Below are 24,879 nucleotides of genomic sequence, written 5' to 3'. Positions count from 1 at the left end.
CATTTTGGATCTTTTGTTTTTTGTACGACTTTTTCTTTTCCACTGTGAAAAGTAGGGCACGTGCTAAGGTGTAAAGCAGAAGGTTTTTCAGCTCCTTCCCGGTAGCGCACACTGCTTGTTCATTCCTAGTGTCCCTTGTTGTCAGCTCGGTGGTATTTTTTGGAATAAAAAAAAAAAAAATGCCAAATGTATTTTTGTCCGAGATGTAAATATTCCGGATGTGATTTGGCCATTTAAATACATTTTGAACACGTTGTAGAGCGATAACGAGATTCTGCAGTCACTGGTAATCTCGTGTCATCCGTGGCCCCAAAAGGACACCGAACAAAAGTCAGTAACGTGGGGAGTAAGTGGTTTGGCAAGGCAAGGCAAATTTATTTATGCCATACGCTCAATGCGCTTTACATGATTAAAAGTGAGTCGTGTGAATTGCTCAATCATAAGCATGAAGGGAAAAAACAAAATACTTTTTAGGCCTGGGCTTCAAAACATTCAAACGTTGAGCTGACTTGACTTCTGTTGGCAACTTCGTCCATTTGTGTGTGGGTGAAAGCAAAGGAGGAGGTTGTCACGGCAACGGTCGCTGTCCGCACTGGAGTGAGATGTGTGACATGGCGGAGGTCAGGTTTCGAATGTCAGAGAGCGAGGGAACACTCGGTTGTGCAAACGCATGCGGACACGCGTCGCACGTTCTACAAGTTAGGATTGCCACATGCGTGTGTGCTATGTCGCCTGTCCGGATCTGGCATCCACATTCCACAACTGATTGTTACTCCCAATAGCTTTGATTGACACTTTTTTTTTTTTTTTTTTAAATTATTAATCCAATTTATTTGACTATCCAAGGATGGCGCCATGTGCAATTTTATTCCACTGTCAAGTTTTTGCATCATGCAAAGTGTGTGCGTTTTGACACCTCCTAATGAGGTCGCAATGCTGTTCCTGTGAGACAATGGGCTTGCTTCACCTGCTCCACCCGCCCTCATCCTCAGTCACCTCATGCCGTCGCCGCCTCCCCATTGGTCAGCTGTCTGACGGAGAGGGAGGAGCGGCATCTCACGCCACTGCTTCATCAACGTGAGCGGGGAGTGTCCGAAAACCGAAAAGAGGGAAGAATGGAGGGTTGGGATGTAAATGAGAGAAGAGTGTCCCGTGTTGGCTTCCTAACAATGGCACAAACTGTTCCAATGAGAAGCTCACAGGAGATGTCTGCTTGGCAACCAATCGAGTGCAATCACATGCACGAGGGTGAAAATAGGCCGTTTATTATGACCAGCAATATAGTCAAAGGAGTATGTAATCTATCCGTGGCAGGTGGTGAATGTTATCGCTGAACGTTTATCAGAAATAGAGTGTGATTCTCAAAGTCTGCCTCCTTTTAGTGGTACGCGGTACAGTTCGGTTGTATTTAACTTTTTAGTCCAATGAATTGACGTTTAATCTTCAGGAATCGTTTGTTTTCAAACTTGTATTTACTTTTGTGTGGAAACTAAACGAGTCGTTAAGTGCAGTTTTTTTTTTTTTTTTGTTCTCTTATATTTAAGTGTAGTGTTAATGTTCAAACTGCGCCTCATGTTACAGTGGCTTACAATCATATTAAATATACATTGTAGGAATAGAAACTGTGTCGTTAGTATCGGTTTCACAATGACGCACCACCCCAGCTGACCTCGTCTCGGAACAAATTACTTTCGACAATGCATCCTTTGACTAAATCAACTTCCACTTTGACTTCCCTTCCACTACGCGCCAATTCTGTTTGTTCTTGGACAACATTCCTGTTCTCTGCTTTCCGTCTTATTCTTGTGCATTGAACTGAGAGCAACTTCTTGGCGGCCTCCAGCCCGACAAATAAAATCATTGGTACACTTCGGAGGTGCTGTATAATTAAGAAAGATTTCTCTAAATGCACCATGGACTCACGCAATAAAATCATGTAAATGTAATTTTATTTTATTTTTTTTAAATTGAAATGTACATTTAATCATACTATGAGTTTTAATTGAGAGCAGAAGCTCGTTGGTGTAGAGTTTGTTTGCCATATCTGTAATCCATCTTTATGTTTAAAGTGACAACAGAGGGACTGCTTATCTTGTTCTTGAAATTGGAAAAAAAAAAAAAAAAAACTCTTTATTTCTCTAATATTCCTTTGAGCGTGTCCATTGTGTAATCTATGACTCTGTTATGATTTCTGATTCCGATGAGGAAGAACCAAACCCTGGTGGACACAAGGAGTGAGATAGTGGGCAAGGCAGGTCTCCATCTGAGCAAACACTCATACACCTTTTTTTTTTTTTAAATCAACAGTGTGCTATTCCCACCCCCAACACACACACGCACACACACATTCTACTGATAAGGTGGAGTCCTAGTTACATGGATGAAGTTCATGCTGCTGTAAATGTCTGCAGCTCACACTCACGTAAATAAAGGTAAAGCAGAAACCCCTAGTGAATTAATTTAGTTTTTCCATGTTTAACCAACAACATCTCAAAGAGAAACCAAATTGTAAGTCAAGAATACAACGGAGAGTTTTGCAGTAGGTTTGTGCAAAAACGAAAACAAAAAGCCCAAAACAAACAACTTTGTAGACGTCCAGTGAGTTTTTGTTTGTTGACTGAAAGTCATTCCCGCAATGTGTGTGCACGCGGCGCCATCGTGTGGCCGTCCCGAGCGCTGCGCCCTCGTCTTGGCCCAGGTGAGCCTGGTCAATGTTTCACCTGGTGACGATGACGTCACGGCGCCGTCAGGGGAAGCAACGCGGTGGAACACCCGACCAGCTTTGATGAATTGCTTCGATGTGGAACTTTTTAGAGGTGTAAAACAGATTTAATAAGAGTTGTGGACTCGGTTTGAAACATTCAACTGTTTTTGTGCGTGTTCGTCCACAATGTCTCTCTCGGCTGTGTTTGTGTTGGACCTCAAGGGGAAGGTGAGATCAACTCATTGATATGGTTTATTTTTTGTTGTTGTTGTGATTCAACACTTACAAACGACCGTTTTTGGCCAGCGTGACCAAACATATCTCGTCGGTAATGCAGGTTTTAGGCTGTAAATGTCGCTTTACGTGTTAAACATTAATGACGCCGTTAAAAATTAATCAAGAGCTCGCGACACTCATTTAACTATAGTTCCATACTTCCTGGTTGAGAAATAGGTGTCTGTAGAGAATGCCTGCAGCAAATAAATCTGTTGCCCCTTAAGCCTGTTGTCAAATAGTAATCACACTGGCAATTAAATCTGATCAAATATAACTTGACGCGCATGTTAGTGCTCAACCATGTTTAAAGGGCCCTTACTCAATTGTATTTATTTGTAAATCAAGGGAAATTGTGTTTTAGGAGCCTAAATTCAGTATAGTACATTGCAGGGGTATTCAATTATAAATCTTAAGGGCCAGTAAGAGGTTTTTTTTTCCCAATGAGTCAACGGCCTATTTATGGAGGTTGGTCAATACTGTAATATTTAAAACAAAATGTCATTTTCATTCAAAACATATTCAAAATATGAACAAAAATCAAATGTAATTTCCGTTTTGACATGAATTGAAATACATAGTTGAATAAACAAAAAATGACCTCTGTCATCCACGCCACTCTAAGTGAGCACTCTGTTGCTTTTTGTGCTTGTGTCATACAGTAGATGTGAAAAAAATGCTGCTTGCAGCTTGATGTGACTGTTTCAATGCATTTATTTTTGTTGTTCTTACCTCTGAATTTTGAGGAAATGTCCCTCCAAAATTCCTATGCTACGTGTCTTAATGCCGTTTCAAATTGGAAATCTTTGTCGCTGGTTTAGTCTACTATATTAAGCATATTAAGTAAATGGGTCTTGTGCCGGTTGGAGACAATGCACTTTACTGTACACTACCATTCCCGATTTATACAAATTTGTCCAACATACTAAACCTGAATTTGATACGCTTCCATGTCCAGGTGTTGATATGTCGCAACTACAAGGGCGACGTGGACATGGCGGAAATTGACCGCTTCATGCCTCTGCTGATGCAACACGACGAGGAGGGGCTTATGTGTCCTGTGATGTCGCATGGCAACGTTCACTTCATGTGGATCAAACACAGCAACCTCTACTGTATCCTTCGCATGCCGCAGAAGCTCTCAACTGGGATGAGTCAAATCCGCAATATTAGGCACAATGCACCTGTGCGCCGTCATCATTCGATCACGAGACCCAATACAAGACCAGACATTTGGTGACTTTGGTGCCAAAATACGACAGCTACCTCTCAGTATGATACGGTACACTTCTACGCACTGCAAATGACAACCACAATAATAAACAACTTGTTAAACGAATACCTCCCTGACAGTGCCAAAGCATCATGACAATATTATGTCAAATAATGGACACACTAATGTACACCGTGCCCCAATTAATAGCGAGATTTTCCATCCTCTTGAATAACTACAGATGCATCTCGGTAAATTAGAACATCATGGAAAGGTTCCTTTATTACAGTAGTACAATGCGAAAAAAGTGAAACTCATACAAATCCATTAAACGCCAACCTTACACTGACTATATGACATATGTAAAGCTAAAGTTTATGGTTGCATTTTAACATTTCAACATAGACCCAAAAAGTATTAGGGATTGTAAAAAAAAAAAAAAACGGGACTCACCAAGTAAGAAATGATACGTGTTAAGCAATTGAGATGTAGTCTTTAATGAAAGATGGCTTACATGATAAATAAATAAAGAATTTATAAAATGCTGTAAACCATTATCATATTTTAAAATATTGTTATAAAATCTATACAAATCAAGGTCCCTTCTAGTGGATCCCCTGCTCTCTCTGTTGTTGAGTAATTCAACTCCCTTAGTCGCTACATGAGAATATGCGGTACTTTTTAAAATGCGGAATTTCATCCCGTGTCCTCAAATGAATGACGTGTCCGGTGAGAGTAGGTTGCTACGTATGCTGAACCATACGGTGTGTACAGTATACAATATGTATTTGTGTACCCGGTAGGTAGGTAGCTAGCGCTGAGTAAAAGCTCCTTAACCTGATGTTCCTGCAGTGGTGGCCATGACCAACAAGAACTCAAACGCCTCACTGGTGTACTCCTTCCTCTATAAACTTGTCGAGGTGAGCGTGTTTCCTTATTGTTCTGCGCATCCATTCGCATTGGAAACCTATCAAAAAAGGTGACGTACTGCACGGCACAGTTAATTTGTGTTTACTGCAGGTGTTTACAGAGTATTTTAAGGAGCTGGAGGAGGAGAGCATTCAGGACAACTTTGTGGTCGTCTACGAACTCCTGGACGAGCTGATGGACTTTGGATTCCCTCAGACCACTGACAGCAAGATCCTTCAGGAGTGAGGCTCAGCCAGACATACACAAATCATCCGTAGTGGTGCCTTGAGATACAAGTTTTATTTGTTTCGTGACTACGCTTGTCATCTTTCCCCCAATGAAACGAATTGGAAATACTACTAATCTGTTATAGCCCCCACCCAAAAAAAAGAAAGAAAAATACTTTTTGTAATGTGTAATTTCATCAGGAAAAGTATCACTCCATAATATTGAACTTCATAAAAGCATACAGTCATGATATGATTAAATATAATTAAAAATAATGCAAGTTTTTTTTTTTTGTCACACTGTATCAAGCCGGTCTATGCGCAAACTACTTACGCATTCCACAAAACAGGTAAAAGCGCTTCCGCAATAGTCATGACAATAGTCGATGTTTAAGCTTCATTCGCGTTTACATAGGTATCATATTTGTATAAATAAGTCGTACACATGTATTTAACACCTGTCCGAAGACACCAGCCATAAATAAAACAAATTTAGCGAGGTCTGCTTCAAAATCATGTCACCAGTCCTAGCTATGCTGGTTAGCGTTGCATACACAGTAGGTCAGCGATCCCATTTTCCTGCGTGGGTCCCGTGACGTTCTTCTGCACGTAGCGGATTGAATGGCCATCGTGCTGCTATTTCTGGTGTGCTTGCCTTGGCCACCTGGGGGCAGTATGAGACAGACGGAAATACTGCTCATTGTGACTCCTCACAGCACTATTAGTTGTTCTTCACAGAGGATAAAGAATATATGACTGAGTACTATTATATTGTCTTACTAAATATCTTGTAGCACCGTTTGAGTTCAGTCCATCGGTTAAAGGGTTATGCACCGCAGCGTAGATGCTATTTAGTGTTAGCATAAAGCTAGCGGGTTGATAGGCTAAGCTGCATTTTAGAAGCGCAAGGTGTTATACTCTTTGTTTTATGTTCCGTTTGAAAGTCAACCTCCGCACGAGACAGCTTGAAGCCTCTTGTGTTACAAGTGCAGTGCTTCATCATGTCTTTTTACGCAGGTACATCACACAGGAGGGCGCCAAACTGGAGGTGGCAAAGTCCAAGGTGCCGACCACGGTCACCAACGCTGTTTCCTGGAGGTCTGAGGGCATCAAATACAAGAAGAATGAAGTTTTCATCGACGTCATCGAGTCCATCAATGTGTTGGTAAGTTTCTGTTTTTCTGAGCAAAAATTCCAAAAAACCCATTCTCCCATATAAAGCCAAGATTGAGGCACTTATTATTATTCTATTTTATATGATATATTATATTATATTTTTATGACCGTTACTCCTTTCCTGCTTGCCGTCAACTTTAGAGCATTGCAGAAAGAGCACAAAAATGCAAATCGGGGATTTTTTTTTTTCCAGTGAATAGCAGAGGATATGTTTCACAGGGAAAAAAGCCCATTGGTGACGAGTGAACCGCAAATAGGCGGGGGTTCCCTGTATACGTTTAAAATACTGTGCTAAATCCAAATCAGTAGCAGTCAATGTGCTTTTTTTTAAGTGACACAAAAAAAAAACAAAAAAAACCTAAGTTAATTTACAAGAAGTCAAAGTGCACGAAACTGCCAATCGTAATGTTAGGATTGATACAAGTGCAATCGCAAGATAAAACCTGTCCTGGATGGTCCGCCAATGATTTAGAAGCTGTTACTTTTACGTCGTCATATTACTGCAAAATGCCCGGTAGCACACACACATGTACACACATGCATGACAAGTGCTGTAACTGAACGTAAACACTTTAAATGGCTCACCACAAATAATAATAATAATAATAAGTGGTACCCCAAGATATTTATTTGATCCCAGCATGTGTCCGCTAGATGCCATTACCACAACAAACGCACCACCTTCGAAGCACATTTAAATTATTTACACGTGCATCGCCTGCAATTTGAATATCGTTGTCAACTTTATTTAATAAACAAAGTGATACTTGCATATTATTTGGATTTACTACAAATAGTGAAATATTTTTTTCTTCTTTGTTGAAATATTTGAAATGAAATGTTATATTTAAAAAAATAATAATAATAAAATAAAAACGTGGATGATTATCGCTTACAGCTAACTAACTAAAACCCAAAATTCACCATCTCCAGAAATGAGAATATTATATGAGAAACAATCAGAATGATTTGAATTGTAGAAATCCGGTAGGAATTGGCGTTGTGTTTAACCCGTTTAATGAGTTTCACTTTTTGAATTGAACTACTGAAATGAGCTTTCTACTTAATTCTAATTTAATGATTTGCACCTGTATTTGTATAAATAGATTATGATTACAAATATTTCTCGACAAAGGCTGTATACCTCTCAAATGTTTAGACGGGTAGATCCGAAACAGGTAAACGGGTAGATTTTGGTGGAGTCTTGTGATTTGATGTTTTAACTACAAGGTGAACATTTTATGGGCTTCTTGGATATTTTTTTGTCCCCCCCCACGCCCCCCCCCCCAAAAATGTGTTTATTCAGGTGAATGCCAACGGCAGTGTGATGAGCAGCGACATCGTGGGCAGCATCAAACTGAAGACCATGCTGTCAGGGATGCCCGAACTGCGACTCGGCCTCAACGACCGAGTGCTCTTCGCTCTTACCGGACGTGCGTCGACTGCCGGGAACTTGTTTGCGAATCCGGCCCGGTGAATTATTTGACGCGTTTGTGGTCCGTTCAGGTGACAAGGGCAAGACGGTGGTGATGGAAGATGTCAAGTTCCACCAGTGCGTACGTTTGTCACGCTTCGAGAACGACCGCACCATCTCCTTCATTCCTCCAGACGGGGAGTCTGAGCTTATGTCCTACCGCATCAATACCCATGTTAGTCCCTTTCGCAACCTTACATATAGACACTATGGTCTATTATCTATGATCAACCTCCATTTTGGTTAGATTTAAAAAAAAAAATGGAGATAGTCAAACTGTTGCTATGATATTCCATTTTTATTTATACGATAATTGACTGGGAAAGTGCATAGTTATCAACGTGCAAAGCGTTGCCGTAAATACATCCAATTAAGCACGATACGAATTTCCGTCTGTAGGCCCATTCGAGAAACGTAAAGCCATAACACAAATTTGCAGACACAAAATGCTTGGAAAAAGCAATGCTTTTGCGATCTAATTAATTGTACAGGCATTTTAAAGCAACATATTAAAATTCTTAATGGGCATGCAAAGTCAATAAAATCATCAAAACAGTAGCGCACTTAACTTCAGGGTAATGTGTGTTATAACAAGTAGCTGCAGTGGTAAAACTAGTTTTTCGCAGATTAGTCAAAATAGGTATGTTGTTGTTATATCACCTCTCTCTATGTGTTGCTTTTGTTCGAATATTCGTTATTTAAAAGTTGATACTGCGACATCGGCACGATTGGTTATACCGTCTGTAGCGTTTCCTCTTATGTGTTAGCATAAAGCGAGCGAACTTTTGCAAGATGTCGTGTACTTTGCTTAAGTAAAGAACGTGCAATTCCCTCTTTTTTCCCCCGTTAGTTTTACTGTAAACTTCATTTGGATAGTGCCAAAAAAAAAAAAACAGCCTGAAGCAAGCACACGTCGGCTATCTTTGAAGAAGCGTTCGCTATCTGACATACTGCACACCGCACGCTCAGGTAGAATATGAAAGGCTGGTAAAGTGGATCAGATGTCGTATAATCGGGGCGTTTTTACGAGCACAAACGTACAGTACTTGATACCGTATGGGTATTGTTGCATCTCTAGTTTCAACCTTGACGTGTCAACTTGTCATCTGTCCTAGGTGAAACCGCTGATCTGGATTGAATCAATCATCGAGAAGTTCTCTCACAGCAGAGTGGAAATCATGGTGAAGGTACAGAGCCCTGAACCCTTTCGATGGCAAACATGAAATGAAGCACGTTTGCTTCAGTTTTTCATGGGGTTCTCCTGTGTTCTTATTTTGTCATACTTTAGGCAAAGGGCCAGTTTAAGAAACAATCTGTGGCAAACAATGTGGAGGTGAGGGTTCCTGTCCCCAGTGACGCCGACTCGCCAAAGTTCAAAACCAGCACGGGCCACGCCAAGTATGTACCGGAGAAGAACCTGGTGGTGTGGACCATCAAATCTTTCCAAGTAAGAAATAGCTTTGACTTGACTTTTTGTCTGTCCTTGCGTTTTAGGCAAGATTTGTTTATTGTTTATTGGGTTTTTTATGTTTTGTTTTTTTTGGCTATACGATCCAGAATCCACGCATGCCCCAAATCGCCGCTTTTCAGGAAAACATTGTTGTGCCATTAACGTAGCATCATCACAGAAAACAAACCCTTTTCAACACTCCATGTAGGGACTGACCAATGGTATCCATTTGTGGAATTTTTATTATTATTATTTTTTTAAATTGACCAAATTTGGACACGTTTCCCTATATTTTTGATTCTCGTATTTGATTGTAACAAAAGCTGTGTTCTTCCGTGTAGGGAGGCAAAGAGTTTCTCATGAGGGCTCACTTCGGTCTGCCCAGCGTGGAGAATGATGAGCTCGAGGGCAAACCTCCCATTACTGTCAAATTTGAAATCCCTTACTTCACTGTCTCGGGAATACAGGTATGCATGTGTATGTGCTTCGCTTATTTATGCTGTTTAAGTGTGGGAAGTAGCACATCCCCTTGTAAAGCATTTTGCCGTGCAGAGGTGCATTACTGCATGGTCAATTGAATTTAGAGATGAACTGGTATGAACATTTTTGGCACAATTTTAGACCCTCCAAACAATGTCTGACTATCTTTTTAACAGGTGCGATACATGAAGATAATAGAAAAAAGTGGTTATCAAGCGTTGCCGTGGGTCCGCTACATTACGCAAAGTGGAGGTAATTGACTTTCATTTATTATTGCCACCATTAGTTTTTCCACCTGTGCAATGTACTGTATATTCTCACTGGCCTCTTTATTAGATTCACATGCACAATAAGATACTGAGTATCATTTTTAAGGACTGTCCAATGTCAGAGGATCCAAAAAGTTGGTTCTCTGTGTATTATTTGGTGTATTGTAGTCATATTCTATATTTGCAGTATTTGAAAAGCATATTTTTTGGGGGATAGTTTCACCCTTTAATTCAATACAATGATTCCCCCCCCCCCGCTCCTTTTTTCTTTTTAGATTACCAGCTACGGACCAATATGTAAAGCCTGACGAAGAAGAGCAGTTAATCGCGTGAAGTCGTCAACTGAGAGACGGCCTTTTCAGTTTCACAGGAGCTATTTAATGTCTCACATCTTGGTTGTTGACATCTTTTTGGAAGTGGATTAAAATTTTTCTGAACGTTTAAAGCTTGTAAAAACAAATAAAGCACATTTATTCAAAATGATTCCAGTTGTCATCAGTACCGTTTCCCTTAAACTACTGGACCGAATTTCTTTTCAGTTTGACCTGAGCTATTTCATGTCTCTTATCTTGATTCTTGAAATCTATTTGGAAGGGGATTAATATTATTATTATTATGAATGCTGAAGCACGTTTATTGAAATTATTTCACAGTGTTGGTCGTCTCTGTTTGCTTTCACGTACTCCTGGGTTGGCCAAATATATTCCATACGGATAATGCCAGTGTATTTTTTTTTAGCGGTGGAATTCAGCGTGAAATGAAACATTTCCAGCCGCTTGTCGAGTGACTCAAAGCACAGAAATGAATGAAGTTCCTCCACAAACATTAACGAATGCGAATCGCCCGCTGTCTTCACCGCGTGTTCTGATTGGCCGAATCCTACTGTTGCCACGGTGATAGTGTAGCAACGGAGCCGTGGCACCGCCTCTTCACCATATATGTTAAGACCCCACCCTCCCGGCGATCCGTGATTGGTCGACGCCTGCTCCTCTTCGAGGTTTGTAAATTGCCCCCTCGCGACGCAGCCGTGTGCGGCATTTCCCGAACGTTCGTCGACATTTTGCACTTTGTGTTTCATTTCAACATTAACCTTCCTTGAGGGCAAAAGGCGTAGAGAGCTCCGGGACGTCGCCGACCTCAGAAGAAAGCGCCGAGGTAGGCTTTTAAATGCCCTTGTCAGCGGTCTCGTTCACGTTAGCCGTTAGCCTGCGTGCTAATCGCCTTCTTCCGAGATTCCGTTGCGCGCCCGCAATGTTACGCTCGGGCCGCATCTCAATGCGCGGACAGAAGTGAAGTGAACCGTCCCTCCTCCCCTTTGCTTCTCTGCTCCCAGAGAACAGACGCGAAGCGGAGCGGAGGCGGGCCGACATGGTTCAGATGCACGACGCCCGAAGGTTGGCGACAGCGGCGGGCAGGGGCAAGCACGACGAGGTGCGGAGGATCCTGGACGATGGCGGCGTGCATCCCGATGCTGTCAACGAGTTCGGCAGGACGCCGCTGCAGGTCAGCCGAAGGGCGTGTTACTCGTGCGGGACGTGTGAATGAACACACTCAGCTCAACGCCTTAGATTATTTATTCGATATCCGTTTTGCGCGTCGTAATGAGCTGTTGGGAGTTCACCCAACTCCAATCATGCGATTCTGTAACAATATAGTCACCAGCGTTCTCCTCGTTTTCATTCCTCTTTGGCTCTCAAACTCACTCGTTGCAAATGCTTCTTTTATTTATCCGAGACGTCGCATCTGTTTTCTCTGAGGTTCATCGCGAGGCACTGCTGTCCTTAAATGTTTTACAGCAATGGGAGCAGTTTCTCTCGAACAGGGGTGTCAAGATCGTTTTTGTCGGAGTTATGACCTCCCTCGGAAGGCCGCTACAACTGTGAACCCACACAAATGAAAGATTGCCTCATCTACTGTAATTACATGCAGTACACGCAACACATTGATGAATAGGCAGTTTTGAAATCAGAAGCCTATAAAAACAAGTTTTTCAACTATTACGTTTCTTTTCAAAGGGGGATCTTCCTTAGGTTTATTGAACATTCAGAAAATGTCCATAGGTGTGAACGTGAACGTAAATGGATCTTTGTCCACACGCGGGGACTGGTGGTAACAATTTCAGGGTGTACGCCGCTTCTTGCCCCAAGTCAGCTGGGAAAGGCTCCAGCTAAATTGCAACCCGAATGAGAACGCGTGCAATAGAAAATGGATTTTTGTGGTTCCTCTGAAGTTTCGTCACGTGGCAAGCTGCGTCAAATGCCTTCTAGCTGCCCGCTTTAGAGCAGGACTTCAACTTTGTGGGTCCAGGGATTCCTTACAGGGGGGACATTTTTCCAACGACCCCTCATAATCCTAAAGCCAATTAAACATAACCACCATATGTACCCGTAACCTAAGTAATACAAAAGTTTTTAAAAAATTTGGGGGGGTGGGAGGTATAAAGTTGCAATGTCATGCATCGCAGTAGTCGTTACACCCCCAAGGGAAAAGGACAAATCTTGACATACAAGAACAAAGATGTATTTTGTTGATTTTATAAAAAGTCATTATCTTTGGAGAGTAAAGTACTACTTTTCCAATATATTTACAAATTCCAATTAAGCTGGGATGGAAGCCTATATTCAGTTTAATACAAAGACAAGCTATTTTTAATGTACAAACTCAAACCTACCTATATTAGATTTATTTTTCTTCTTTTTTTTTTTTCCTTCCTCTCCAAAATATTCACTCATTTTGAATTTGATGCCTGCCACAGGGGGAACGGATGAAACAATTGTTAGAATTCCTCCTCGGTGTACAACTTCAGTTCCAGTTTCTGTCGTATTTTGCGCTTTATAATGCGCCTGCAGGCATTTTCAGTGGGAGGTGGGTCAGTCTAGTACTCGCACGATTTTCTTACAAAGCCATGCTGTTGTAAAACGGGCAGAATGTGGCTTGGCATTGTCTTGCTGAAATAAGCAGGAACATCCCTGAAAAGGACGTTGCTTGGATGGCAGCATATGTTGCTCCAAAACCTGCATGTAGCTTTCAGAAGTAATGGAGCCTTCACAGATGTGCAAGTTACCCAAGCCATGGGCACTAACGCACACCTTTACCATTACAGATGCTGACTTTTTACTGATAACAATCCAGATGGTCTTTCTCCTCTTTGGCTGGGAGGAGATGACGTCCATGATTTCCAAAAACAATTTGAAATATGGACTCGTCAGACCACAGCGCACTTTTCCACTTTGCGTCAGTCCATCTCAGATGAGCTCGGGCCCAGACAAGCCAGCCGGATGCGTTTCTGGGTGTTGTTGTTGTTGTTGTGGCTTTCGCTTTGCTTGCTTGAGTTTTAACTTGCATTTGTAGATGTAGTGACAAATGTTTTCTGAAGTGTTCCTGAGCCCATGTGGCAATATCCTTGACACAATGATGCCGGGATTTAATGCAGTGCCGCCTGAGGGATCGAAGGTCACGGCCACTCAATGTTGATTTTTGGCCTTGCCGCTTACATGCAAAGATTTCTCCTAATTGTCAGAATCTCTTGACGGTATTATGGATTGTAGATGACGACAATCCCTAAATTCCCTGCAATTGTACGTTGAGAAACATTCCTAAAGTCGCCACCTCTTTGCTTTTGAACAAGTAAACCTTTTGTGGGTGTTCTTTTTTTATACCCAATCATGACACTCACCTGTTGTCAACCGGTTCACCTGCAGAACATTTCAAACAGGTGTTGTTTTGCGCATTTCTTAACTTTTCCTTTCTTTTGTTGCCACCTGTCCCAGCTTTTTGGGAATATGCTGCAGGAGGCATCAGATTCAAAATGAGAGAATATTTGCAAAAAACACAACCAGCTTGAAAACCTCCACTTTCGAGGTGCGACAGTGTAGAGACGCAGCCACCAAACGTAAACATCCCAAAGAGAAAGCCTCACAGAGTGTCGTTGTGCAGGTGATGATGATGGGCAACGCCGAGGTAGCCCGCCTGCTCCTGGAAAGCGGCGCCAACCCCAATGTGCAGGACTCGTCCGGGATCGCGCCGATCCACGACGCCGCCCGCTCGGGCTTCGTGGCCACGCTGCGGGTCCTGGTGGAGTACGGCGCCTTGGTGAACGTGGCGGACCACTTCGGCGCCCTGCCCATCCACATCGCCATCCGGGAGGGCCACCGCGACGCCGTGGAGTTCCTGGCGCCGTGCTCCGACCTGTGGCACACCAACGCTCGCGGCCAGACGCCCGTCGACGTGGCCCGGGCGTCCCGGCGGCCCGACATGATCCACCTGCTGTTGGCACACATCTAGTCGTAGTCTGGACCGCGCGCGTTCCCGTTTCTGTTCAAACCTGGTGACTTGAATTCATTGGCGTCTATATAAAAGTTTTTGTTTTCTTAGCTCGATGTTCAGACATGACGCACGTGTTATGTGGTCATGGCAGCTACTTTTCAATGGGTTTGTTTTGCACAGTGCAATGTAGGCACCTTATTTCCGAATATGTATTTATGTTTGATCTTTGAATTGGGAGTGCACATTAGTCTGATTCCCCTCCCGTTGTTGTTGTGTTCATTTGTAACAGTTGATTTGTTTGTCTTGTGGTTTTTTGTGATGAAACTTGAACCGGTGCAAAATGAACTTTACCTTGCATTATCCGTTACATGAAATTAGATTAACTTAGACTTTGCATTATTTATTGTTGTAATAGCAGTGGCTATTGTTTTTGTTATTTATACTAAGAACACTTTAATACAGAAGTGAAGAGTTCAGTTTGCTGTTTGAATATGAAAGCACAAAATAAACTTTTGAAGTCAAACTGCTTGGTGGTTGCGTATGGTGTGCATGTTTCACTTCAGTTCTTTCCCCCAATAATGTACAGTATACAGAGTGACAGCAAAACTGCCTTCAAGCTGGACAAATTTGAATGAATAAAACGATTGCAAAGTGTGAGAAATCGGGCTTCAAAATGGTCACGAATTGAGACATTCAGTTTGCAGATGCTGTGGGCGTGTCTCCGAATGCTCTGAAAACCCCACCCTGTGGAACTTTTTGCTGTCAAACAAATCTGCGACCCCTGTACTGGCCCCTACCCCAGGAGAGAAGTCCCAGCGATGCACGTGGGCTGCAGAGAGGCAGCCTCTGTGCCCCGGCGTAATGACCGGCAGCCGTAACGCCAGGACTGTTTTGTGAGTGTCCGTCGATAGCAGAGACGAAAGATGTGTGCGAACTCCGTGACTTGACAAGCGGCGCTGTGGGTGTGCGTGCGGGGTTGCTTTGTTGGATGCAGGTAAACGCACCCTGGATAAACGTTGCGGTTTGTTACGCGTGCTGGTCGACTTTGTGAACGTGAGCTCAGAACACAGATTTATTCATGCAAACCTGTGAGGACGCACCTCGGCAAGCGCGTGGGAGCTTGAAGAGGGCGGCCAACGAAGAGAATGTGCCTTTTCTATGTGGGGCCTTTAGGGACATTCAGGATTAACTCTCACACTTACTATTGAAATGCTTTCACACATACACAAACTACTGAAAGACTCTCATAAACCCAACTCAAACACTCTCATACGCACGAGTCTTGCTCTCATTAACACTACTCAAACACTCTCATACGCACGAGTCTTGCGCTCATAAAGACTACTCAAACACTCTCATTAACACTACTCAAATGCGTTCACGCGAGCACGTCAAACACACGTCACTGGCTTGCACACGTCGATTATGCTCACACGTGAATAGTATAAATCTTTTATTAGGTAGTTAAACTCAAAAAGTGAAATTATAGAGATGCACTGCACGCTCCACACACTCAAGAGTGAAGTATTTAATATTTAAAATATCTATTATTTTGATGATTACAGCACATAGCAAATAACAAAAATTCCCCATATTGAGAAACTAAATTTTAACGTCAAACGAAATAGTAAATTAATTCAAGAAATAAAGTGATTTTTAATGTAGTAATTAGGTGCAGGGGATCTTAAATGGGACTATACGGCCCATTTAAGATCCTGGCTGCAACGAACCGTATACGTTTCAGATTGTAACGCAGCGGTGTTGAAACTCTGCCTTACGTCCAGGAGTAAACACACGTCCACCGCGCTTCAGCCCGAAAGGCACATTTATTCGGCAGCATCCGCGTCCGATTAATGGCGTCTCACTCTTGATAGACGAGCCAGCCTAGCCCTACATCATACACGACACGGCTTCCGAATTGGCCGACCATTGTGTCACATCCTACAGCACTTACACATTAAAAGCAGCTATTTTAAATCAATGAGGAAAAGTGTTATTGTAACACAATAATCAACCAGTATACGACACACATGCATTATAAATATATAGCTCATCTCAAATGCTCGCATACGTGCTTGTGGGAAAAAAAAATAGAATCTTGGGAGATTTATTTTAAGATGGATCGAAAGACAGAGTTTCAACACCGCTGCGTTACAATCCGGTAACGTATACGGTTCGTTGCAGGCAGGATGTCCGTATAGTCGCATTTAAGCTCCCCTGCACCGGTGTACCTAATGAGGTGGCCCAAGGGAACGAAGGAATTTAATTGTCGTAGTGAAACTCGTGCTGTGTGAAATGACGAGCCCAGTGCTCCAAAAGCAGTAATAGGGTCACAATACAAAAAAAAAAAAAAAGACATAATGAATAAATGTAGCAATACACACAGATTAAAGATTTAAAAAAAAAAAAAAAAAAATTCATTATTTTTGCCTTTTTAATGCTTGAGACTCTCCGCATTCATGTCATCCATCCATCCATGTGATTTGGAGCCTATCCCAGCTGACTTTGGGCAAGAGGCCAGCTAAACTTCAGTGTTGTCCCATGACAAGATAGAAGGTATTAAGCAAAATGTGAGGGTTATATTCACACTAATGAGTTGCATGACACCAGGGAGGGAAAATGGCTAATTGGGCCCTACTTGGGCAGTTTCACTTTGGGGTGTCATCACTTTAGTTGAGAGTGGTTGAGATATTAAGTGGCTGTATGTTGTGTGTTATTTCAAGGGACAGTAAATTTACATTTTTTTAAAAACATTTTTACAAACTATACACTGACTCGACTATAGGAAAGAACGTCTCCCTGGGCCCAATTTGGACATTTTCCCTTAGGGGTGTACTCCCTTTTGTTACCAGCAGGTTCGCCATGAATGGCTATACATGAGTTATTTTGAGGGGACAGTAATTTTACACCGTTATTATTAGTGTACACTGACTGCTTTATATTGTAGCATAAAAAGATTGATAATCGGGCCCAATTTTCACTGTTGGGTGTACACACTTTTGTTGCCAGCGGTTTAGACATTAATGGCTATATGTAGAGTTTTTCCTGGAGTTACCAAAGACCAAGCAGCAGCTTAGAGGGGTTAGAGCTTTCTAAATTGCTGGTCCTAAAAGGCGGAACAACCTACCAGACAAGCACCCTCACTACTTCTTTTTAAGACCCACCCCAAAACTCATTTGTATTCCCTAGCTTTTAACATACCGTATCTTGAGACCTTGCCCTTGTTTTGGTGGATTATTTATTTTCATTTTTCATTGCTTCCATTTTTTAAAACTGTTTCTAAATTACGTTAAATTGTCTTGTGTTTGATTTGTATGCTTGTGTTTAGGCAGCGAATGTGGTTTCAGCTGCGGTTGTCCTTAAAGTGGTGTATAGACAAAATTGAGTTGTTTTGTGAGTGCAATAAATTTGCACTGTTATCCAAGAAGCTGTACACTGACTATAATTGTAGTAATGGGTTATTGGGCCCAATTTGGACATTTTCCCTGAGGGGTGCACTCACTTTTGTGGATTAGGCATTCATGGGTATATGTTGAGTTATTTTGAGGGGACATTGACTACATTGTAGAAAAGTGATTTTTTTTTTTCTTCTTTAGTGAAAGATGTGATGAAGTTTTTCCCCAAAAAAGCTACACTGCTCATTTTTTTGTGCGCTAGATAGATAGACAATCAACCATTCCCACAAATTCAAAAAAAATAAAATAAATAAAACACCAGCAGAGAACAAGAACATTCACGTTTCGAGCATTGGGTGTAGTGGAAGGCATGTTGCTGTGCTGTATTCCTGAGGTATGTCTACAAACGGATCTGGTTGTGCCCGCACGAGTCACAACATGACTGTGCTGCAGCCTGGACTGAAAAAAGGTGCACACAACGAGTCCTGCTTTGAAGGTAATGCGAAATGATAACATCGGTAACAGGCCGTGGCATCCCGGAGTCCTTTGTGTGAAAGCGTTAAACATTATAAAGTGTTTGAAAAGTTTTTACAACATTGTTTATTTGATCTTTTTACATTTCACTCAATTACAATAGTAAATGCTGCAGAGGTAGTAAAAGAAGAACAAAAACAATGCAAACCTTTCTCAGTAACACATGATGAATACAATTATATATATATATATATATAAAAATACAGAGCTTAATGTACCACCACATCTTTGACACTTATTGACTCGTTTTAAACGTTTGAATTCCGTCTTCTTCTTCTCTGTCAGGTTGAACAGGGCACCTCTATTATACTGTGCAAAGAAAAGCTCCCTCCGCTTGTTTGCCACCTGAAAAGCGGCAATGTGACACTGTGGGAAACACTTATTTCCCCCCCAAAACAGACTCCATATTGTTAAAAATGTGCTTAGCTGCTACAAAAGACTAAGCACAAAGCAATCACAAAGAAATCTGTACACCAATCACAATCTATTGGCCATTTTACATTTCAACACATGTATGGTTGCACGTTTTGGACAGGAAAGAAAAGTCACATTTTTGGCAGAAATAACCAGATTTCAAAACAAAGGCTTAAGTCATAGGTTTCCTAAAAATTGGTCACCTGTACCTGCAGTGTAAATCGATCGAAAATGAGACAAAATTGGGACCACTGTCAAATGAAGGCAAGTCAGTGAAAAGCCTGAGTTTGGACCAACTCAGGTACTAGTCAACCTTGTGCGCACATTTGACGGCAACAAGTCCATCAGGTTTTCCTCCGCGACGAGCCCGCTGCTCGTTAGCAGGGGACAGTCCGCTACCTCCACAGGTAGCGCGTCCAGACGGTTTCCTTTGAGCTCCAGCCGTATTAGTTGGGTCAGGTTGGCCACCCTGGAGCTGAGGTAGAACAAGCAGTTGTTTCCGAGAATCAGAGTCTTTAGTCTTTTACAGGAGAACAGCTCGTCCGGTAGGGTCTCTAATGAGTTGAAAGCAGCGGAGAAGAACTGGAGCCCCTGCAGGATGCCCACTTCGGGCGGGATGCCGGTCAACTGGTTGTGCGAGATGTCCAAGTGCCTCAGCTTGGTGCAGTAGAACAACCGCGGGGTCAGCTTTCGCAGCTTATTCCAGCTAACGTCCAGAGTCTCCAGAGAGTGCAGCTTGCTGATATGATCGGGGATATAGGTGATTTTGTTGTGCCACAGGCGCAACGTCACCAGCCGCTGGCAGTGCTGCAGGCTCAGGATCTCTTCCACCGTGGTTAGCTTGTTTTCCTTCAGGTCCAACTCCTGCAGATTACTCAGGCTGAAGACAGCGCTCGGGATACGCTCCAGCTCGCAGCCCACCAACTCCAGCGAGACCAGGTTGGTCAGCTTCTTAAGGCTGCTGTAGACTTGGATCTTGGTGCCTTCGTTGTAGATGCTCAAACGCTGTAGTTGCTGTGCGACGTCGCTGACGCTGGCCGGGATCTTTGTGAGGTTGGAGCGCAGGGTGAGGACCCTCAAGGCTGTGAGCTCTCGAAGGGAGTCCAGGGTGCCACTTCGGGCCATCTCGTTGGTTAACGGACCGTTCAGATGCAGTTCCTCAAGTCTTTGCAGGTGGTACATCCATTCGGGAACCTCATCTAGACTTTCAAAGCACAGGCGCAGGAACTTCAATTGTTCTTTGAGGTGCTTCAAGGCTGGCAGGTGAACCTTGGCCTGGCAATAAATCAGTGACAGATCCTGAAGACTCTCTAGCTTAGCCACGCTAGCCGAGATGGTGACATTTTTGACCTGCTCCAGTTTCAGCGACTCTATCTCAACCAGCTCGTAGACAGTGTCGGGAAGTCCGGGCAGCAGAACCAGGTGTAGCTCCTGTCGGTCACTGGCATTCTTAGCCAGACGGGCGCGCAGCTTTTTGGCGGTCCACTCGTAGTTGAGGTTGAGCTGATGGAGTCTGCTCTCGCTCACCTCGGATAGAAAGAAAGCGAATCTTTTAGCGTAGAGGTCGTCGTATTGGTCTACCAGATGAAGCAGGAAGGCGAAATCATTCTTCACGTCCGGTATGTCGTTGATTCCCGTCTCTAGCCTGACGTGCTCAAAGGAGTAGACCCTCAGAGGGCGGTGGAACTGCCAGTAGAGCGTGTAGATGCATAACATCCCGTAGACGGCCACAAAGCAAATGTAGCAATAGGCCAGCTTGGAGAAGAGGTGGGCTTTGTTGTGGTTACAGCAATAGATGTTAAAACCCGTCAGCTCGGGGGGAACCAAACAGCGCACCACAATCTCAATGTTCGGGCACAGCGCCGCTGTGTAGATAATGATTAGAAGGAACTTAAAGACCTTGAGGGACGTTTGCAGCACATACATAATGTACAGGATGTCTGCCTCCTCGACGTGAGTTCGGAACTTTTTCACCTTCTCAAACAGGGCCTTAGCCTGCTCTCCTTCCTTTTTATCCAACACAGACGGAGCCGACTGAGACTCTGGAGTCTTTTTATCTGGATTAGACTTTGACGACAAGGTCCGCTGAAGCAAGATGGTCTCCTCCTCGTCGACTCGTCGCTCGGCGGGATCTTTGGATACAGTGTTTCTCCTCCAACTGAACAGCTTTTCTTCACCTCTTTCCTCAGAAACCTCACTCAAGGCCCTCGTGGTCCAGGGGGAGTCAAAGCATTTTCCCAGGATGGTGACAAAGAGGTCAAGTTTGGAGGAAGTCCCGGGGAACTTGAACCAAAAGCTGCTGGTTACCATGAAAATCATGGTGTGGATCACCACAAGGTATGGGAAATACTTAGCGTACCAGTGCACAAAGCGCTCGTAGCAGTAGTGGTTGATGAAGACATACTGGTGGATGTCCAGGTTATTCTTGCGACCGAGCACCTCTTGTATGACGGGATTGGTCGGCTTTAAATTGATGCTCTCCCACGTCAGGTTGTCGCCATAGCTGCGGATGTGGCTGCAGTCGATGGCGCTTGGCGTCGGACTGGTGAAGGGACTCGGCAGGCAAGCGATCTTGTCTTGGGTGAGCTGAGGAGAACGGGTGGGAGGATTATTGGCGGACGGAGAAGAACGTGGCCATCAGAGGAAGTGTCGATACCCCAAATCCATTTTCTATACTGCAAAGATTGAATCTTTTTTTTTTTTTTTTTTTTGGTTTTATGTTAGCCTAACTAATGTAAAGACTGCCTAGTGCAAGTATGTGGAAGTATAATTTCCACTTGAAATGATTTGTTTTATTCAAATTGAATAATTCAATCCATACATTTATGATGATTATTTGTTAAGACAGCCCACTGAAAGCATGTGGTAGCGCTTCACCACAAGTGGGCATTTTATGGAAAATTGACTTTTTAAATTGCTTGTATCCAAATAGTGGATACATTTTTTTATCATCTGCCTATTTGTGAAAAAAAAAGCTATTTTGCTGAATTTTCCACTACCGTTGTCAATCTTTGTCAAATTTACAATAAAGGCTTGAAATACGACACTCTTAGGTGTTCATTGCGTAATGACTCCAGAATCAGAAAATACTCGATCTATTTCCACAATAGCAACCAAACCTTACCATAAGGACTTTCCATTGACGCAATGGAAAACCACTACCTGACTAGACTGCATTAAGAAAAAAGAAAACAGCTTTTACACAACCTGCAGGAGACCAGGTTCAACTGTTATTTGTACGCATGCTTATTATCCATTTGTATTGCTACATGAAGGGCAAAACACTAAAAGATTGAAAAATATATTAAAAAAAAAAAAAAAAAAAAAAATATATATATATATATATATATATATATATATATATATATATATACATATACACATAAGATATTGTTAGGAATTGTGCCATGACAACTGAGAAATGCGAGTTGGACCATTGAAGCGTTTTAGGACCTGACAAGTTCAGACACTTGCTTTCCCGTTTTAGCCTGCACTTCTGTCAACAGAGGAAGGGTCAGGGTTCGGGTCACGGGTGAGCTGGATCTCAGGTGACTTTGAGCGAGAGGCTGGCTACGTACTCCCTGGACTGGCCGCCAGCCAATTGCAGGGCGCGTAAAGACAAACAACCATTCGCGCGCACAGTTTCACACCGACAGTATCTGTATGGACAATTTGGAGTCTTCAAGTTAACCTTTTCCACGCAAACTCCTCACAGGAGGGCCGCAGGTCAAATTCGAACCCTGAACCTCTCGCTGAATTTGGTGTGCGCCATTTTAACATGACACAGAAAAACAAATATCGCTGTCAGACGCAATTATTCAAATGTGTCTATAAAGTGCGTGAAATGGTTTATTTTAGCAATACAAATAATGACAATTCCGATTCTCGGTTTTGATTTGATGATTTCAAATGACTTGAATTCGGATTGATTGACGGCAGCGCGCGCGGGGCTCACCTGCAAGGTGCATCCAAAGACGCCGATCATGAGCATGGCGACGCACAGATACTCGGAAAAAACATCCCACCACGGCTTCAGCACGCGGTACTTGGAGTTCTGCTCGATGCCGATGTTTCGGAATTCTCCCACTGGGATCATCCTGGCTGCCGGTCCGCACTGAAGGGAACAAAAGAGCCAACGTGAGCGAGAGGACGCCGCTGAGGCTGAAATAGATCCAAGTTATAATCGTGATGATAATCATAAAAATGTTTTTATTGCCCCCGCTCGAACGATAGATTAGAGAGCACGTGTGTTTGTCCGCCACATGAAGGCTGCAGGAGTCGGTGTGTCTGCATGAGGTCAGGTGTATTCAAAGTGGATCAACAAGTTTGACAACAACGTGTCAGCCGCCGACGCAGTTTCACAAGTCTGACTTTTTGACTTTCACACACTCTCGGAATTTCTAGTCGATCCTTTAACACTCCTGAGATTGAGCAGCAAGTGTTTGGTGCAGCCCAACTGTTGACACGTGAGCAGAAGAAGGGTTTTGACGATCATCTCAGCCGCCAAATCTCCTCCAAGTCGTTGAACCTGACGTCAGTTTTTGCCTAAGGCTTAACTTATAGTTTAGTTTTTCAGTTAATTTACCAATCACCAACAAACATTGAAATAAAGACCCGGCTTTTCCCAATAAAACTGGACTTACCTGCTGCGGTGTCAGGTCGGTATCGGGAGTCCGTTTTCATGGATGAACGAGAGCAGCGCACCGGTGTCAAGTTGCATGCAGCGCTGCGCATCCGCTCTGACACTTCAAAATAAAGGTCGCTCAGATGCCATATCCGGAGTCAGACTTCAAAGTAAAGGCGCGTTTTTAAAGTATAGGAATTCCTTCTTGGCACATAGGACGTGTTGTATTATTATTATTTTTTTTTTTTTACAACATTGTTGCCGCAAAAATGGGAGTTGGATAGGGTGGCGCAAGCCATGCCCATTGGATGCCCCCTTCGAGGTGGATGCCTTGTGCCACAACTCCTAACCCTGTTTTGAAACCCTCACACTTCCTGAAACCCGTACCCAGTTTTGAAACCCTAACTGTTTTGAACCCCTAGTTTGAAATCCTAGCATTCTTGAAACCCGAATGTGAAACCCTAACGCTGCTTTGAAAGCGCAATTTGAAACCTTAACCCTGTTTTGAAACCCCAAAACTCTATTTAAACCCAAATTTCAAACCCTAACCCTGTTCTTAAACCCTAATTGGAAATCCTAACACTCTTGAGACCCGAATTTTAAACCCTGACCCTAATTTAAAGCCCTAACCCTGTTTTGAAACCCTACTTTGCAACCCTAGGGCTTTTTTAAAACCCTTAACCTGTTTTGAAATCCTACTTTGAAAAACTAAACCTGTTTCGAAACCCTAACCCTGTTTTGAAACATTAATTTGAAACCCTATCCTTGTTTTGAAACCCTACTTTGAAAGCCTTAACCTGTTTTGGAACCCTACTTTGAAACACTCACCCAGTTTTGAAACCCTTACACTCTTTTAAAGCCCTAATTTTGAAAGCATAAACCAGTTTTAAAACACTAATCCTGTTCAAATTCAAATTCGCTCATTTCTGTCCTCAGAGTACGGCACGTCGACGTATCGGATGTCCCTCGATGTTTGCTCGTATAATCGAACAGCTAAGGGTGCTGCGCAGTAATTTGACAGCAAATACTTGAGACGTTCAACGGGCGCACTGTACATTATCAGCTGATAATATACACCCATGGCATTTTCTGAGCCAATCACAATCGAGTATTCACCAGACGGTATATTGCTGTGTGCTCTCACACCAACATTGTAGCTGCACTTCTAAGCGCCTTAAAAAACATCCCATTCTCTCTACTTTTCCGGACCTGGAAATGTATGAAATCAAATGTCATACTTGTATAGGGCATAAATATAAAACAATCGAATGAAAAAGTGAGTTCTGTGTTAACTAAGCGTGCCTTCTATTTTGACACCACTGCGCAAATTAGTTAATTATGCACCGTTTGTAACATCGACACCTTGTGTGTCGATAACAGAGGACCCCCGATACAATAATAAACGGAAATATTATTATGGATTACTTTGGATTTTGCAGTGTGCATAAATGAGTATCCAATACTGTATGTA

At 42.8% G+C, this 24,879-nt stretch overlaps 3 protein-coding genes across 3 annotated transcripts; 2 read left to right on the top strand and 1 right to left on the bottom strand.

The window, feature by feature from the left end:
* The first annotated feature begins 2,739 nt into the window (after positions 1-2,739).
* Positions 2,740-10,658, top strand: ap1m2 (adaptor related protein complex 1 subunit mu 2). The gene is made up of 12 exons (XM_061679475.1): positions 2,740-2,932; positions 3,936-4,092; positions 5,043-5,110; positions 5,211-5,341; positions 6,344-6,491; positions 7,809-7,935; positions 8,009-8,151; positions 9,092-9,163; positions 9,265-9,423; positions 9,768-9,893; positions 10,083-10,158; positions 10,451-10,658. Exons 1-12 carry the CDS (start codon positions 2,891-2,893, stop codon positions 10,474-10,476), a joined length of 1,275 nt encoding a protein of 424 aa, XP_061535459.1. The 5' UTR covers positions 2,740-2,890; the 3' UTR covers positions 10,477-10,658.
* Positions 10,659-11,212: 554 nt separating this feature from the next.
* On the top strand, positions 11,213-14,936 carry cdkn2d (cyclin-dependent kinase inhibitor 2D (p19, inhibits CDK4)). The gene is made up of 3 exons (XM_061679860.1): positions 11,213-11,330; positions 11,509-11,678; positions 14,112-14,936. Exons 2-3 carry the CDS (start codon positions 11,544-11,546, stop codon positions 14,457-14,459), a joined length of 483 nt encoding a protein of 160 aa, XP_061535844.1. The 5' UTR covers positions 11,213-11,330; positions 11,509-11,543; the 3' UTR covers positions 14,460-14,936.
* Positions 14,937-18,421: 3,485 nt separating this feature from the next.
* On the bottom strand, positions 18,422-24,816 carry si:zfos-323e3.4 (volume-regulated anion channel subunit LRRC8C). The gene is made up of 3 exons (XM_061678976.1): positions 23,428-24,816; positions 22,740-22,898; positions 18,422-21,370 (listed from the first exon to the last, which is right to left on the bottom strand). The coding sequence occupies exons 2-3, from the start codon at positions 22,878-22,880 to the stop codon at positions 19,082-19,084; spliced, it is 2,430 nt and encodes an 809-aa protein (XP_061534960.1). The 5' UTR covers positions 22,881-22,898; positions 23,428-24,816; the 3' UTR covers positions 18,422-19,081.
* Positions 24,817-24,879: the final 63 nt, after the last annotated feature.

Source organism: Phycodurus eques, chromosome 6 (genome assembly GCF_024500275.1).
Source record: "Phycodurus eques isolate BA_2022a chromosome 6, UOR_Pequ_1.1, whole genome shotgun sequence".
Taxonomy (NCBI): Eukaryota; Metazoa; Chordata; class Actinopteri; order Syngnathiformes; family Syngnathidae; genus Phycodurus; species Phycodurus eques.
The sequence above is the reverse complement of the archived record's forward strand: the minus strand, read 5'-3'. Positions and strand labels throughout refer to the sequence as shown.